We start from the raw sequence: 18,160 nt of genomic DNA on the forward strand, positions 1-18,160 counted from the left end.
TTACGAGACATGCTCTACACGGCCAGAGGCAACATACCAATACCACTGTGATACTAGTCATTTCACTGATCACATGGTCAAGGGTACAACTTTCGCTACCAAAATATCATGAAATAATAACACAGAAAAGCACACAACACATATAACACATAACATACAATTGTTCCTATATATTGAACCCACTGTGAATTAACTAGGGGTTAAAATATTAATTTGGGCAGCACTTCGTTACTATTATTAACTTTCTTCGATGAAAACCGGGCCTTGTGAGGGTTGAACTTCAAACCAAAAAGATAAATTTCTTAGGGTCTTCGGACACTTTGGGACGTTCTTCGGGTGTTGGGTATGATCCCGAGGCTTCGGGGGAAGTTTGAATGGCTTAAAATGGGTTTAGGAGTGAAAAGTATGAAATTTTCTAACATTAGCCGGGAGGGTTCACACCCTACTATTTATAGGGCAAGGCTCAGATACGGAGGGACGAGGAGAAGCGACGCGGTAGCTTCGCAGGCGAGGGGCAGGTGGCGAGTCCGAGACCAAGACACGGGGTGATACGCGACAGGAGATGCGAGGGCCAGGCGTCGGATACGAAGGCAGCACACGCGTCGGAACCGGAGGCAGCTTGCTTCGGACATGGCGTGGCTAGGACACGCGTCGGACTCCGGTTGGACCTCCCCTTCGGATGAATCATCAGATTGGACAAGGGGACTTTGCGGGCGAGGGTGACATGGCCGAACCCTGGCCATACGAAACTTCTTGGATTTTGTGATTTTCTCGGTTTTTGTGTCCCAAACTTCAAAAATCCATAACAGGCCGGGATAGGAAAAGGCCGTTAAAAATTTCGTCGGCTAATTTTGAATTTATTATTATTATTATATTTTTAACAGGCCAGGATAGGAAAAGTCCGTTAAAAAATCATAACTTCTTCATTCGATGTCCGTTTTCATTTGTCTTTTTACCATTGTACTACTATTGACGAGACCTTCGATTCTCATTTAGTTTGCATCGGCTAAAAATCACTCGATCTTTATTTCGAGTTTTTAGCTGTCTACTGCTATTCCGAAACATAGAAAAATCATAACTTCCTCATATGAAGTCAGATTTGGACGTTCTTTTATGAAAATTCTCAGTTTAACGAGTTCTACGACTTTTATTTAGATCACTAAGGCTAAAAAGTAGTTCATCGAAAACTCACTTTTTACGCTAAATAGTGTTTGTCGGTTTTTGTCGCGGATCTTCGATTGGTCATAACTTCTTCGTTATAACTCGTATTTCGATGAGATTTTCGCATAAATGTTTCTAATGAGATTCTTTACAACTTTCAATAATTAAATTTTATTTTTTTCAAATTTTATATTTTCGTGAAATTTCAATATTTGACATTTGATTGGAATCTCATAAGACTTCCAATATTTTTCGAGTGATTCTAAACATAGTTTTACTTCATTTCTAGTAACAACCATCTATTAGAACTCAATGTTCAATATCATATAATATTTCATAATATTATTTATTTTTAAACTACAAAACACGATAACTGAACGTGTATGTTACATATACCTCCTCCTTTTGAGGATTTCGTCCCGGAAATTACAGCGATTAAAACAAATAGGGATATTTTGCTCTTATCTCATTCTTATTTTCCCAAGTATAATTTGGGCATCGATGGTCTTTCCACTTGACAAGCACCAACTCCACTTCTTTATTACCTAGATTAGTTGTTCTTTCGTTTACGATCTCTTCAGGATCTTCCACATATGTTAACTTATTATCCAGTTTCACCTCAGATGACGGGACCGTTTCATCATATATGCTTAATCATTTATGCAGATAACTCACATGAAACACATCATGAATACCTATCAAATCTTCTGGCAATTCCAAGCGATATGCTTGTTTACCAATTCTCTGGATGATTTTGAAAGGACTAACAAATCTAGGACTTAGTTTTCCTTTCTTCCCAAATCGCATAATGCCTTTCCATGGGGATACTTTTAGCATTACAAATCACCCACCTGGAATTCTATGGGTCGTCTTCTCTTTTTTGCATAGGACTTATGTTAATCCTGGGCTGCTTTCATCCTTTCTTGTACGATTTGAATCTTATTGGTGGTGTCTTGATTCATTTCAGGGCCTCCAAGGATTTTCTGTCCTATATCTCGCCAACCTAATGGCATACGACATTTACATCCATATAGTGCTTCATATGGTGGCATTTTGATAGAAACGTGATAACTGTTATTATATAGTGCTTCACATGCATGAAGGATATCTTCTACTGTTTGGATCGTTCTCTCCGTCTGATCGTCTGTCTGGGGATGATAAGTTGTACTGAGAGCAACTTGAGATCCCAATTCACGTTGCATACTCGCCCAAAAATGAGAAGTGAAGCGAGTATTACCATCGGTAATGATCTTTAGTGGCACACCATGTCTTGCAACAATTTCATCCAAGTATACTTGTGCGTATTTCTCCATTCGAGTCTTTTGACGCATGGCGAGAAAATGTGCACTCTTAGTCAGGCGGTCGATGGTTACCCAAATGCTATCATTTTGTTTAGCAATCTTTGGTAATTTGGTAATAAAATTTGCTGCCAATGATGATGAGTGTAACAAGATGATTTGCTTGAAATGTTTTGGGTAATGATCTAAAAGGGTATCTATACCAACATAGATATCTTAGAGAATCTGGAAAGTATGGGCTGAAATCATCAAATTTCAGATTCCAACAAAAACAATTACATTTACTCAAACCAATAAGAGTTTTAGTTGAATCAGTCCAATTAAGAGAAACACGAAGAAATCTAAGTTCCTTCATCTTTTTGAAGACATTTCAAAACGATTTTCGCATCGAATTTGGATATGTTGAAATGTATATATATTGTTGCTTCAGTACCCTGTAAGTCAAAACCATCCACCATAAAACTTATGTCGTAACAAATGGAAATGAATTAGTTTTCTATAAATTACAAATAAAACCTGATGCTTACCAGGTCATTAACGAATATATCTTCAATCTCGTCTTCCATCCACAATCGACTATGTTTGTAAGGCATATCGGGGTGTGAATAACGAACAATATTCCTACCCATTTCTACTAAATGGTCATGCATGCCCACACGCTTGTAATTATAACTCGTATAAATGGTTATGAGAGATTTTTGCTACTCTAAAACCATTTCTAGCATGAAATCCACAACTTTCAAGTGCTAGGATTACATGGTTTTTCGTATGACCTTTCCATACGCATGCAACATCTAAGAATATTTCCTAATAATCCTGCTCTAGGTCGGTATAGCTTAATTCCAATTTTTTTGAGTTTCCATTAGCGGAATTGTTTTAAGCCTTTCTAAGGCATCTATCCATTCAACCTCATCTTTAGCACAGAGAAACAAACCCAAAACTATGATCGTTAAGGGAAGACCAAGAACATAATGTACAACTTGTGTTAATAGCTCTTCATACCCTTGAATTGGAATTTCTCTCCCATATACGTACTTACTGAAGAGACAAGTTGCTTCCTTATCCGACAACAAATTGACATTGTGAATCAACTTCACTCCGTGTGCTACCAACACTTGCTTATCTCTTGTTGTAATGATAATTGTACTACCTGATTTAAACCAATTACGCTCACCAGACAACGCCTAAAGTTGGTCCATATGATCCATGTCATGTAGAACAAGAAGAACCTTTCTAGCACGCATCATCCTCCACAACATGTTTTTCCCTTCGGAAACACTGCTTATGTTGATGCCTTGATCGTATAAGATGTGTGAAAGGACTTGCTTTCGCAACAACTTTAAACCGGACAAAGGCACACTTGAAACTTCTCTGACATTCTCAATAAAACTTTTCCCTTCAAATTGAAAGGAAATTTGATCAAAAATGGCTCTGGCCAAAGTTATCTTCCCACCACCTCCTATCCTCCAGATCCCGATCATGCAAACATCATCAGAAGCAGTTTCTAAATATGATACAATATCTTTGATCCGGGTCTCCATGCCTAGTAACTTTTCATCAATGCGGAAATCGATGGAATGTAACTATAATGAAACATCTTCCACGATTCTTTTGATGAACTTAGATTCATGTCGGTGTTTTAAATAACACTCAATTAACTTAATTAGTATCTGACATGAATCTTAACTTTTAGATTTATAACCTATATGAAGTAATAACAGTAATATAGTCATATTTTATGTTTACTTTTTCGATAAGACTAGAGTTTGAGTTAATTTCACCGTGCAACATGAGATGCCATGGATAACCGTTTAAAATGTAGTTTAGAGGAAAAAAACACACAATCAAAAAATATTGTAGAGATACGATGAAGGAATTACCCATCATCGGTTTTCTTCAGTTCCTACCCGAGCCAGATCAACTACTTCTTACATAGCTTCTCTCCATTTTCCAACAGCCTCTTCCTTTTCATGTTTGGAAAAGGTCTCTCTAAATGCCCCACTCTGATTGCGGACTTCAGAGGGTACCACATCACACAAGACAGGGTAAGCAATATGTCCACTCTATTTGTCACACTCCATTATCTTCACAAGCTCATCCAAACACCAAGAAGAAGATGCATAGTTCTTTGAGAAAATAATGATGTAGAATCTTGAGTCTTCAATGGATCTGATGAGCTCATCATTGATCCTTTTCTCTTTATTAGTTCTCTCATCTTCCTTGTAAGTGTAAATGCTTTTCATCTGAAGAGAAGAATAAAGATGATCGATGAAGTTGGTGCGAGTGTCTTCATCTCTAAAACTCAGAAGCACATCGTACTTAAAGCTCCTAGGAATGGATGAAGTTGAAGAAAATGTCATTGAAGGTATGCTTGAAGGATCCTATATTAATATAAAACCTTTTTTGTAGTGAAATTGTAAAGAAAATTTGATGAGATGAATTAAACAACCTCGATAGTGTTATTTATGAAGATTTGGTTCTAGCACTGGTTATGTGAACGTTATCGGTTTGTACAAAAAGTATATGGGAATAGGTGTATAAACAAAAGCCACTTGCTAGGTCAAAGAAGAGGATAAGATTCTTAGCTTAAAAGGAAGAAAAAGAATGGAAATTGGGCAACTTACTTGTTTCTACGGGGCAATGTAACATAATTTTTGATGGCAATATGCAATAAGCATCAAATAGCTTATTTAATTTGTTTCAACTCCTTTCACAGCCGCTTCTCTCCAAAAACCTTGTTTCCCCCTCCCTTCACTATAGCCATCACGAATGTCTCGAATGAGATTCCTAATAACGGAGAAGAAAGGAGAGGTGGGTTCAAGATCACACACATCGTTGCCTCGTCGTAGCCCCACCGATTCTCCTTTCCCCCTCTCGTGACCATCGTCACTCTGATTCTTCTCTACGGGCGATGAAAACACAATGGATGCTTTGTGATGATCAATTGAAAACAATACGATAAGAATGAAAACCATTGTGACCATAAGAGTGATTGGATTGTCACGGACGATAAACTCAACATTTAAGAAACCTTTGGGAAAACGAAATTGATCTTTCACTAATGCTCCATTACTTTAACTCATCAGAGAACCATCATAATTAGGAGGGTGTATGGATGGAAAAAAAAAGAGACTTTATAGTTTATTACTTATCCTCACAGCTATAAGCTAAGTTTAAGTGTTTGGATAGGAAATATTAAAAATCAGCTTACTGTGGTGGGGAGAAGCTAAATAAGGTACTTTTGAAAAGCTTCCTGTAACGACCGAAAAATCCAACCAATTTAAAATTTTCAAAAACAACCTGATTCCATTAAATTATTACAAAAAGGTTTTCAATACAAATCATTTAGAGTATTCCCAGAATCACATTACTACAAAATCATGAGGAGCGGTACGATCATGCCTTTGCCTTGCCACGGTCTCCTGAAGAACCTGAAAAACATTAAACCACAACTGTAAGCCCGAAAGCTTAGTGAGATACCCCCAAAATACCAACCACATATACCATACACATATCATGCTATCTCATAACGAATCACAGAACAACCATGCATATCGGGTCTACTGTGGGACTGGTGCCCCTTGTCGGGCCTTCAGTCCACCTGGTCCCCCTCCGTGTCCAATCATGTCCCTCGAGTCTGCAATGTGGTTGGTCCGCCCGCACTGGGCCTTCAACTCACCTAGTCCACTCCCTGAGTCTACAGTATGACTGGTCCGCCCGCATCAGGCCTTCAGTCGGCCTAGTCCACTCTCCGAGCCTCGGCACGTCTGGTCCGCCCTCGTGAGGCCTACAGCCTATCCGGACCGCTCGTTGGGCCTTCGGAATAACCGGTCCGCCCTGGGTATCTTGGCCTACAGTACGAAGCAGGACCCGCCTCAACCCAACTCTAGTCCAAACAACCATGTGCACATAAACATACAATCACATAACAATTCATATTCAGGCAAACCGATCTAGCAGATCACATAACACAACATACTCTAACAGGATACCGACCTAACTGGTTACTAGCAAAGCCTCACCCTACATACCAGGATACCGACCTTAACCAGGTCTCTAACGAATACCATCCTAACTACCAGGATGCAAACATATCAAAGCAATAACATAACAACAGATACCCGAATCTCAATCCGATAAAAGGGCCGACCTTGGTGCCTTAGACCCTGTTGATATAGTGAGGATAACTCACCTCGAAACTGCCAGCTGAAAGGATAAGATCCCGTTGCTCCAAACTCCGACACGGACTCCTCCACTGAACACCAAAACACTCAACTCAATAAATACCCTTAATTACAAAAATACCCCTGGAAGACAACTGGTCAACCCTTGGACAAGGTCAAAGTCAACCCCTGACTGACTCTACTCGCCGAGTCAACCCGATGACTCGCCGAGTCCCCAAGCTCAGAACTTCCTTCAATCTGCGACCTAACTCGCCGAGTCCAACAACTCTGAGTCCACTCGCACCCAACTCACCGAGTCATCCCTTGACTCACCTATTCTGGACTCAACCAGAAAATATTGGGAATCTTCGATAAGACTCGCCGAGTCCAAGAACAGACTCGCCGAGTCTAAGGCCATCTTCAACCTACTCGCCGAGTTGTTCATCCAACTCGTCGAGTTCCAGCTCATCGTCAAGAAACTCTTCGAGTCCACCCATGTAACTCTCCGAGTACCACCGGGTCTGAATCCATACAGACGCTTTCCAAGACATGCAGATGATCCAAACCATAGATCTACTTCTCCTAAGGCCATCCATCACGTAAAGTGGGAATCTTTACGTGAATCCAAGAAGATCTAGGCATTTTTACTCTAGGGTTTGGGGTTTGGGACAAGATAGTGATGGGTTTTGGTCATAAGACATCCTATGTGCTCATACAAACCCTAATGCTTGGATCTAGGTTTCTCTTTTGTACATGCTTTGAATCCAAGACTATAAACCCTAATTCTAGCATTCAAGTAATCATATTAACATGTAATTAGGTTTAAGATATTACCTTGATTGTTATGTAGCAATAACAATCCTAATTCCTCCTTGAATTGACTTTGGAAGGCTTAGAGTCACAAGTGTCACTCCTCTAATGGCTTGCAAACACCAAGAGCAAATGGAGAAGGTATAAAGAGAGAGGAGAGAGGTAGGAATTCATCCTTAGGACTTCTTGGGAAGGCTTAGACGAATTCACGAGCCTTAGGGGGTTTATATAGGTGTAAAGATTAGGGTTTTAGTCCTTATCCTTATCTAATTGCTTGCCCACCAAGTAACCATAAGATATGTCTTAGAAACCCTTATCCTAGTCGAATTATAAGGCATTATCTCCTTAAATTCGTTCACCCTATATTTAAGATAATCCTTACCTTATTTTGTAACTATCACATAATTACAAATCAGCCCCTCTAGTTTAATTAATTACACTTGATCACAAAATTAATTCCTAATTAATTATTGACCAATATTAATTAAAGAAATATGATTTCTCCTTTAATATATTATTCTTATAACATATTAATAAATCATAATAACCTCTCTCTCTCTCTCTCTTTATTTATTTCTCCAATCAAGTTGCTTTGGTGAAGGCAACCCAAAAGGACCATGCACCATCGGGTCAAGTACATACCAAAATAGTTATGGACTTAGACACTAATCCAACAGTCTCCCACTTGGATAAGTCTAATAACTATTCTACGTATGACTTTAGATCCTGATCTGCAATCGTAGCTTTCCAAAGCCGCTATCAACTCTGATCCTATCAGATACGCGTGTCCTTAGATAAGGGATCATATATTCCTCCATTCTAGATATCATATGAGATATGATTTCTAATCATTCTCTTTGTACTATTTCTCGATTCCTGATTTTTTACGACTGACTAATTGAACAAATCAAATTAGCCCTAGCCCGGTCGATCATTTACGTTTGTCATCACTAAACCATCGAGGGGCCCAAAGATATCGCTTTTATCCTTCTTTGGATAAAAGGAATGGATAAACTTTGATACAATGTTCGCTTGCACTTACTCACCGAATCACACACAATAATATGTTTTAGAACACCAAGTTACTAGTGCATTTTCATATTATCAATATGCAACCGATTAGCAAGATACAACTCACACATCTCGGTTTCAAGAATATAAGATGTTATCGTCTCACCAATCACTCGTGATACTATTCATGGAGTGATCCAAGTGAGCGTGGGTTTAATCCAATGCTCAAATTCATATTCATAAGCACTCATGAACGTTGCAGCAAACATTTGCTTATGTCTAATACTCTTTTAGACAATCCACACACCAATTCACGACAGTCTTCATTCATATCTACTTCCAACATATGAACGACTGTGGCCCGTTTGAATAATTCGATTATTCTTAATAAACTCAATTATTCTGGAAGTCAAAACATGCAAAGTGAAACACAAGAATAATACTAATCCCATATGGCCTCAACACTTTGAGTATAAATAAAACTCTTTTTATTTATCACCACATCGATTACTCATTATTTGTCGTTTCGGGTAATCAACTTCTTACTTGAATTATTACACTTGTCCCATGCTCTTAGCATGCACACCATGTTTACCTACGGTTCTTACTTTGTGAAATAGATCAAAATGAACACATTTCCAATCATTCTCATTTCACAACTCCAAATCCTTTTTCATAAGTGTAAGAATATGAAATTCTTGCTACTTATAGAATATGCTAGATTCTAACATTTTATGCAATGATCCTTTCATAATGTCACTGCACCAAAGTCACAAAGACTATTATCAATGATATTACAAAGTCCTCTATCGGAGATTGTTACAAGACAATTCCTTAGATACGATGTCTCTCACTCAAAGTACATTCCTTTGAACATCCTTTTGCATAAAAGTTTCTAATCTAGACATAGATTTTCAATATTCAATTCCCAATATGGACACGCTTCCATATTTTCCATATGACAACTTATTCTTAATAGAATCTTATCTATTCATAATAATGTCGATATGGTCCATTCAATACCATGCTTTTAACTACTCACAAGCAACCAATCCTCGTCGAACTTTGGATTGTCCTTTGATAGTTGTTTAATTATTTTAGTCAAAACCAATTTTAGTCCCTTTTTCCCTCTAAATGCGCTAGACATTTGGAAAATTTTAGAATGGTCAAACATTAAAGCATTTGCAATCGATCCTATACCCGAAGCGTATGGGACACGATGCACAATGTTTTATTTGCTATGTTCTCAAAATTCGAATTGTGAAAAGGAATTCCGTAATCATAATCGAAATTTTAAGAACACACTATGTACCTTTGACTAAATTTATTAACATTTCTCAACCTAAGCCTTTAGATTTGAAATGAAGCATAATATTCTCTCCCTTAATTATAGCAAAACAACTATTCCATCCTTACAACTTTGCAAAGAATGACTCTTGTTTTCTATAATTAATATTGCCAACTTGCAATACTTTCCTTAATAATCATACAATCATAACATTTATGCTCCCACTATCATGATGATTACTATAAAACATAACACTTATGCTCCCACTAGCTTCGACATGCATTCATAAACATCTTAACTTTCAGAAAAACAATATCTATTGAACTTCTTAAGTCTATGTTTCTAATACTTAATGCTTTGATAATCTTTTATCAAGACTTCTTGAACTTATACACCTTTGCCTTAGATAGTTCATATCTATGTCTAAGCGATTAAGACTAATTGCCAAATCTCACAATTCGAATCATGGAAAGGGATACCGTAACCATAATCGAATTCGAGAATGCAATTTTACAATCACTATCTTCTTAAAATCTTTCTTAGTGAAATCATTTCCTCACAATCATTTTCATGAAGGAGGAAACCTTATGACACTTAGATTTAAACGGTGTATGTGTTCCTATCCATGTGAATTTGTTAAAACCAAGGTTTACGACAAATTCAAAATCATATGGACCGAACTTTCTTAATCTTGATTTCTTGCCTTATGGTAGCACAGCTGCCCACCACGTCTTCCAAGTAGTTAAGCACCTCACCTTTTTCCTATCAATGTACCTTTCATTGATCAAGGTGCCTTGCCTTTTATGCTTTCAAAATGAGAACTCAAAGAACTCACATGCATAATTAACTTAATTAGAAGAGCACAGAAACAAAATAATGTCAACACGATAGGTTGCAAAACCTCAACTCGTGTGCTAATGATGATCAATAAGGTTTATTTGATTTGTTCATGAAACCTTTCAAGACCATTAAGACTCCCACTGACTCCTTGACATATAAGATTCTCTTATCAATAACCATTTCTTGACAAACAATTATTCAAGAGTTAGTGTAGCTTTTATCAAAACACTTCATAAGTTGGTCCTAGTTGGCCTTTGTCTTATCCAAGACATCACAACTTTCCACATTTGATGAATGTTATAAACCTTTAATACTTTTCACTCATTGTCACAATCTTAACTTTAAGACTTGTTATTGGAACAAATTATGATTGACTTTTGATTTAACCATTTCTTCAATCCTTGATTCCTCTTCTTAAACATACAATTGTACTAAGACTCACTTAGAGGATCAATTGAGATATGGTTCTTAATCATTAAGATCTATCATAAAGCATAAAAGCTACTCTCCCTTCTTCTTAGAATGGAGAAACTTTTATTTTTCTGCCTACTTGATTCTTCTTATTCGTTCTACTATTGATCTAAACCCTTTAATCAATTCAGAATTACACTTAATCCTGTAAGTATAATCATATTTACTAAACCTTTAGTAAATCATGACGAATATCTTTGTTAATCTTATGGTGAACTTGATCAACACACAACTTTGTGTACTCGATCTCCTAGTCCTTCACTTGACACTTTGTCAACGAATTTGTCTAATTTCCAAATATGAAATTTCTCATTCATCATGCAACCAAGTTGCGTGATTCCAAATTTCAGTCCAATTGAAATTTGGGCGATGAGAAACTCTCCCTATTTGGTAAATTCTCGACATTTCCATAAATAACATAACTAAGAATCATATCCATTCGTTGTAGAAATATGCAAACATCAATTTTCATAACGATTTCATTGTAAGGAAGTAAACAAATAAATAAATAAGTCAAACAAAATTTATTTTATTTATAAAAGCAGCGGAAAAACATTTGTCCTTACAATGCAAAATCTATTGAAAACTATGTAAAAGGAAAATTTCTAACAACTCTATCATAACTATCTAAGCTCAAAATCCAATCTTCAAGTCCATGCGATCGAGATCCATCTCTTGTGATTAGATTCATCTTGCTCTCTTATCAAGCTTCCTTTCTTTTCACCGATCCTGCAAAACATTCAAATGCAATCTTATCACATCATGTATTAAGAATCAATGAATAGGAACTTAGCGTAGTTAGATAGTGGATTTTACCTGAAGCGTAGTCATACTTTTGACTCTCCCATCTCTTAGATCTCTTAGGTAAATAGGGCAACTTCGTCTCCAATGCCCATTCTCTTGGCAATAAAAGCAAATTGACTCTTTTGGAACAACACATGGAAATACTTCAGACATCGCCTTTTTATTATGATCAAACTTTTCAATCATTGCATGTCTTTCATTTCCATTGTCTATATCCATAGAGGTCTTGAAGGCAGATTCGCCAATCAACTTTGCTTTTCTATTGCGCCAAACCATTGTTGATTCAGCAGCAATAAGCATGTAGGTGAGATCAATAAGGGCCACGTCGTGGTTCATCATATAGTACTCTCTTACGAACTCACTATACGAGTTAGGAAGTGACTGAAGAACCCAATCAACAGCCATCTCTTCACCAACAACGGATCCCATCATTCTTAACCTATCAATGTGTGACTTCATCCCTAAGACGTATGCACACACCGACTTTCCTTCTTTATGTTTACTTGCCAAAAGGGCTTGAGTGATATTGAACCTTTCAATTTTACAATCTTGTGGGTTAGGGAGAATAATTGGAGGAGGAGGAGGAAGTGAAGCATGATTTCTTGTTCCTCGATCGAATCGTGGAATATCATCTTCATGTGGAATGCTTGTTCCACGGGATTTGGGAAGACCATAGTTGTCGAACTTTGACATCTACAAAACGGGAGAAAACAAATTCAAGTTAGTTGATCGATTGAGTCCTTAGTAAATCACCCAAATGAGATACCAAGGCTAGGACCCAACACAATACGCTACAACCTAGAAAAGGGATGTCATAATCTAGTTGCAGAATATTTGAAGGTAAGTGAATGACGATTCACTAATTTCCACCATGAAAAACGAAAAAGAAATTTAAGTTTTAAATCTATGAAAACTCCTAGATCCTTTGAGATTCATTGAACATTTCAATGGCATGTTTAAATCTCGATATGCCCCTCTTGTTTGTGACTGGGATGCCGAGGATCACAAAGCGGGTGTGAATAACCATGCAAAGTTACATGGTGCCCTCACATGCTATAGTCACCTATTCGATGTGCCGGTAAACCATACACGCTCCACCGAACTATGACAAACATTGAGTCACCCTTTGCTACCTTTGCATAGAACCATTTAGTGTGTCGGTAAACCACACACGCTCCACTAACATCTTCGCAAGGGCACAAAGTGTAATTTCATGGAATTGCATCAATTCACTTTGCCTAAGTAACTAAGATTGGGAATTTGTAAAAACATTTAGTTACTTTTGTATTTCATTATACTTATAATGGAAGGTTTCGTCCTATCCTACCCGTTCAGCTAACGACCCTCCACTAGTCAAGAGTGCGGTGGGTAAGAGTGGACACCCATTCAATTTCCATATTATAGGCAATTTCCTTAAACACCCCTTATAGACCAGCTTCGTGAATGAGGCCTACTAACGGTAAGACTGACTTTTACTCATACATATATATAATGTTAGACTTTTAATGTTATATATAGTATAGGGTGCATTTTACACTTTTAAAATATTAGGTGATCAAATTTAACAATTATACTTTTAATTCAATTAAATTGTAAACCTAAACTTTTATGGATTTATTAAATCTCTTTTAATTATACACCTTAATCAATTAATAAAACCATAAGGGAGTGATTTGAACTTTTCAAAACATTACTAGGGTTTTAGAATTTAACATTCCTAATCAACTTTTAAATTCCAAAACTTAAGGGCAAGTTTTGAAACCTTTTTCAAAACATTAGGGTTTTAACTATTTAAATTTCAAAACTTCAAAACTTTTGGGTTCAAATTTAAACTATAAAACCTAAAGGGGAAAATATGAAACTTTTCATAACAACAAGGATCAAATAACAAATAATCTAAACTAACATTTAATTACTTAATTATACATATTTGATTTGTTTAATGATTTCTTGCAAAACAATTTATCAATTTACTCAAAATAATTAATCAATTATCTTATAAGGAAACAATTATCTTATTAATTGATAAATATCTTCAATTAGATCAAAAATATAGTCAAATATATCATATAATCGGATTAATATTGATCTAACATGATAAGGTAACTATCCATATGCAAAAACAACAAGAAATCCCGAGATAAGCACTATCTGACGAGTTGACTCGTCGAGTCACCCTGGACTCGGCGAGTTCAGCTATGGACTGGGCGAGTCCAGCCTCTAGAACACCAAAAAACGAATTTTTTTTAGATATACAATGCATCAATACAATTGAAACCATCCTAGGCTCTGATACCACTGATGAGTCTTGGTCATAAGACATCCTATGTGCTCATACAAACCCTAATGCTTGGATCTAGGTTTCTCTATTGTACATGCTTTGAATCCAAGACTATAAAACCTCATTCTAGCATTCAAGTAATCATATTAACATGTAATTAGGTTTAAGATATTACCTTGATTGTTATGTAGCAATAACAATCCCAATTCCTCCTTGAATTGACTTTGGAAGGCTTAGAGTCACAAGTGTCACTCCTCTAATGGCTTACACACACCAAGAGCAAATGGAGAAGGTATAAAGAGAGAGGAGAGAGGTAGGAATTCGTCCTTAGGATTTCTTGGGAAGGCTTAGACGAATTCATGAGCCTTAGGGGGTTTATATAGGTGTAAAGATTAGGGTTTTAGTCCTTATCCTTATCTAGTTGCTTGCCCACCAAGTAACCATAAGATAAGTCTTAGAAACCCTTATCCTAGTCGAATTCTAAGGCATTATCTCCTTAAATTCATTCACCCTATATTTAAGATAATCCTTACCTTATTTTGTAACTATCACATAATTACAAATTAGCCCCTCTAGTTTAATTAATTACACTTGATCACAAAATTAATTCCTAATTAATTATTGACCAATATTAATCAAACAAATATGATATCTCCTTTAATATATTATTCTTATAACATATTAATAAATCATAATAACCTCTCTCTCTCTCTCTCTCTCTCTTTATTTATTTCTCCAATCAAGTTGCTTTGGTGAAGGCAACCCAAAAGGACCATGCACCATCGGGTCAAGTACATACCAAAATAGTTATGGACTTAGAAACTAATCCAACAGATAGCTCCATCAACAACACAAGAACAGGGACTTTAATGCTCTTAAGACCTTCTCCACTCCAGATCTGAGGTAGCAACCTTAGATCTATCCTTCAAACTCAAGATGCCACAAATCTAAGCTTCCCACACAACCCCAAAATGAAGAATCTATAAGAATACAGCCCAAGAACGAGATATTACCTCAAAATGAAGCCTCCAACAGCAAGAGATCCGAATCTAAACAAAGCCCTTTGATCCAAGCCTCTTCTCCTTCAAGATTTCTTCAACAAACACCTCCCCAAGCTCCAAATGCACTCCAATCTTCCACAATCACGCTTTCTAGGGTTTCTGGACTTCAAGGGGAATCAAAGACGTTGGGGAGAGGATGTAATGTTCTTTAAATAGGGCTCATTCCCCGGATTTAGGGTTTTCTCCACTCAGCACCTACTCGCCGAGTCCATCTTTGGACTCGCCGAGTAGGCCACTTGACACGCGACCAAAGTCACGACCCTACTCGCCGAGTCCATCCATGGACTCGCCGAGTTGCCCTTCAACTCTACTCTTGCTATTTCGGGATGTTACAATTCTCCCCCACTTAAATTAGGCTTCGTCCTCGAAGCCTACGGCAACTCATCTCCAAAAATACTCCCACAACACGCCACCTGGCCTTAACCAGACCAGGTCCCTCAAGGCATACCCATCGAAACTCGAACTCACTTTCTATTTGCTCGCGGTGTCTTGACCACCATCACAAGCTGGCCACCGGCTTTACCCTCTGATAACCACACACAACAACTGAGTACCACTCATGATGCAAACTGCTCCAAATCACAACCATTACTCGACCCATATGAGCTATAAATAACTATGCACCACCCGATTCTCGATCTGAGTCCAACTCTATCCATTCCATGCTGACAGAAAGACACACTTGTCAGAGAAACTCCCATGAGTTCTCTTCTTGCAATCGCATGCACATGCTGAACTAGCTCTAGCACCCTCGGGTTAGGGAAACCTATCACACTGACGGCCCTCAAAACATCCCTCAGGATGAACCACTGCTACACAATTCCTTCACCGAAAACAAGCTGGGAATATAAAACTCCATACCTGCATCCCTTATGAGCCTCTTGACTTTACAACCTCGGAATTTCCTCCTGCGACCTCAGCAGACATCCCCTCATGATGTCATCCCATACCGCCGCCGCACATGCTGCTCAATGACCACCGTCGGACCACTCCGATTATAACTCTACACTGCCGCTTTCACTTCCGTGAATTTGCACTCCCCTTTGGAATTACATTCCTCCCTCTTTCCTTACCAAGGAAAACCACTTGACCGCCTCGTCACCACGGCAAGAGCCACATGCTCACCCAACGCTACACCACCTCTTTATAGCATAACTGCTATCTCATGCACCATACATACACTGAATCCACCCGAGAAGACTCTAAAGTCCATGCACTACCTCCACTGATTGCGATCAATATCCGCGGCCAGACCTTGCAACGCTAACATATCGCGACATACTCAATCCATAACCTCGCACCGATTTAACGACACATGCAGAGTCTTCAGCATGACTGGACCGCCTTACTAGGCCTCCAGTCAAACTGGACCACTCTCATAACCTTCAGCAGACCTGGACCGCCCTCCAGGGCCTTCAGTCTAGCTGGACCGTTCACCGAGCCTTCGGCCTGACTGGTACGCCCATTGGCCTTCAGTCTATCCGGACCGCTCAACTAGTAATCAACATTCCGAGTTACCTCTCCGGGAAACCCTCCCACGCATATTTTTCTAGCCCCCTAGGGGTTCCGAACTCTATCTCCATCATACATACTCGATCCCGGCCTGATCCCAGGCCCTGCACAATCAAGCTCTTGGTCTGTATCCCGCCCCGCACGCCTGCCATTTACTCATATCAACCAATGCCCTTGGTTGACCGAGACACTATTGAATCCCATGCAGGTAAACAACCTTTCATACTCGTCGATCCTCCGGAGAATTCTCCAATTCTCCCCCACTTAGGGCACTGACTACCAACCACCAGTCGCTATCACCGACCTCCCAAGATAACCTTGCACAAAACCCAACACTTACACTCAGACTGATTCCCACTAGCACTAGCAACCTTCGCAAAAACACATTTCCACACCGATCATCTCGCTCGAAAGGAACCCAATCTTCAAATATCCATTCCTCAGACTGCAGATGCTACCCGACATTCAAACCAACGCCGCATCCACCAATAATCCTCACAAAAGATAACCAACGAAAACCCGAAATACTAACCCATACCCATGCCAAACCCTCAAGGAACAACGGATACCAAAACGAAAACCACCCAACGAGACTAGCAGATAAACGATACTCCACAATAATCATAATAAACAAGACAAAAAGAAAGAAACATACCCGCAGCTGCATCCGACACTACTCTAACCTGCTCTGATGCAAGCTTGAAAAGCACGACCCTAAGCCCTTGGGGGCTCTGCTCCACCCTGGCCTCCACCTGTGATCCTCAACGTGGCCGGTGCTGGAGCCTGCACCAGTCCTGCAGCAAGCTGTGGACAGTTGACCCTCAAGTGTCCAACCTGATGACAATGATAACATATCCTCAAATCCCGAATCGGCACTGACTGCCGACAATCCCTCGCATAGTGTCCCTCCTTTCCGCACTTGCGGCATGTACCACCGGACCGACAAACTCCGGCGTGACCCCTCCCACACTTTCCACAAACGTGGCTGCCCTGATCTCCCATCCTGGAATCAACGGTCTTAGACCGTTTCGTCGTCAGCTACGATTGAACCGGAGCTTGCCTCAGCTCTCGCAACTGCAACTCAATCTCTAACTCACGCCGCCTGGCGGCCTCCTGCAACTCCAACAAGGTCTCGCACCTCTACGCGGACACAAACTTTCTGATGTCTCTCTTTAGCATACTCAGATATCGGGACATTTGAGCCTGCTTCGAAGCGAACTCAGGGCAAAACACCGCCCTCTCAGTAAACATCCTGGTGATTTTCGTCACCGACTCCGAATCCTGCTTCAGCTCAAGGAACTCCTGAGCCAACCTCTCCCTCTCGACCTGCGGAACATAACGAGTGCTGAACATGTCTCTGAACTGATCCCATGAAATCGTAGCCCTCTGCGCATCCGAGTATGACTCCATGGTCAATCTCCACCAATCCTTTGCCCCGAGCCTTAACAGGTTCAGAGCGC

General features: G+C 39.0%; 2 protein-coding genes across 2 annotated transcripts; both read right to left on the bottom strand.

Moving 5' to 3' along the window:
• Positions 1–3,295: 3,295 nt before the first annotated feature.
• LOC111889684 (TMV resistance protein N-like) lies at positions 3,296–4,000 on the bottom strand. Its single transcript, XM_023885825.1, has 2 exons — positions 3,689–4,000; positions 3,296–3,643 (listed from the first exon to the last, which is right to left on the bottom strand). Exons 1-2 carry the CDS (start codon positions 3,998–4,000, stop codon positions 3,296–3,298), a joined length of 660 nt encoding a protein of 219 aa, XP_023741593.1.
• A 522-nt stretch (positions 4,001–4,522) lies between these two features.
• LOC128129168 (toll/interleukin-1 receptor-like protein) lies at positions 4,523–5,292 on the bottom strand. The gene is made up of 2 exons (XM_052767832.1): positions 5,194–5,292; positions 4,523–4,840 (listed from the first exon to the last, which is right to left on the bottom strand). The coding sequence occupies exons 1-2, from the start codon at positions 5,290–5,292 to the stop codon at positions 4,523–4,525; spliced, it is 417 nt and encodes a 138-aa protein (XP_052623792.1).
• Positions 5,293–18,160: the final 12,868 nt, after the last annotated feature.

The sequence above is a fragment of the Lactuca sativa genome, chromosome 9, assembly GCF_002870075.4.
Source record: "Lactuca sativa cultivar Salinas chromosome 9, Lsat_Salinas_v11, whole genome shotgun sequence".
Lineage (NCBI taxonomy): Eukaryota > Viridiplantae > Streptophyta > Magnoliopsida > Asterales > Asteraceae > Lactuca > Lactuca sativa.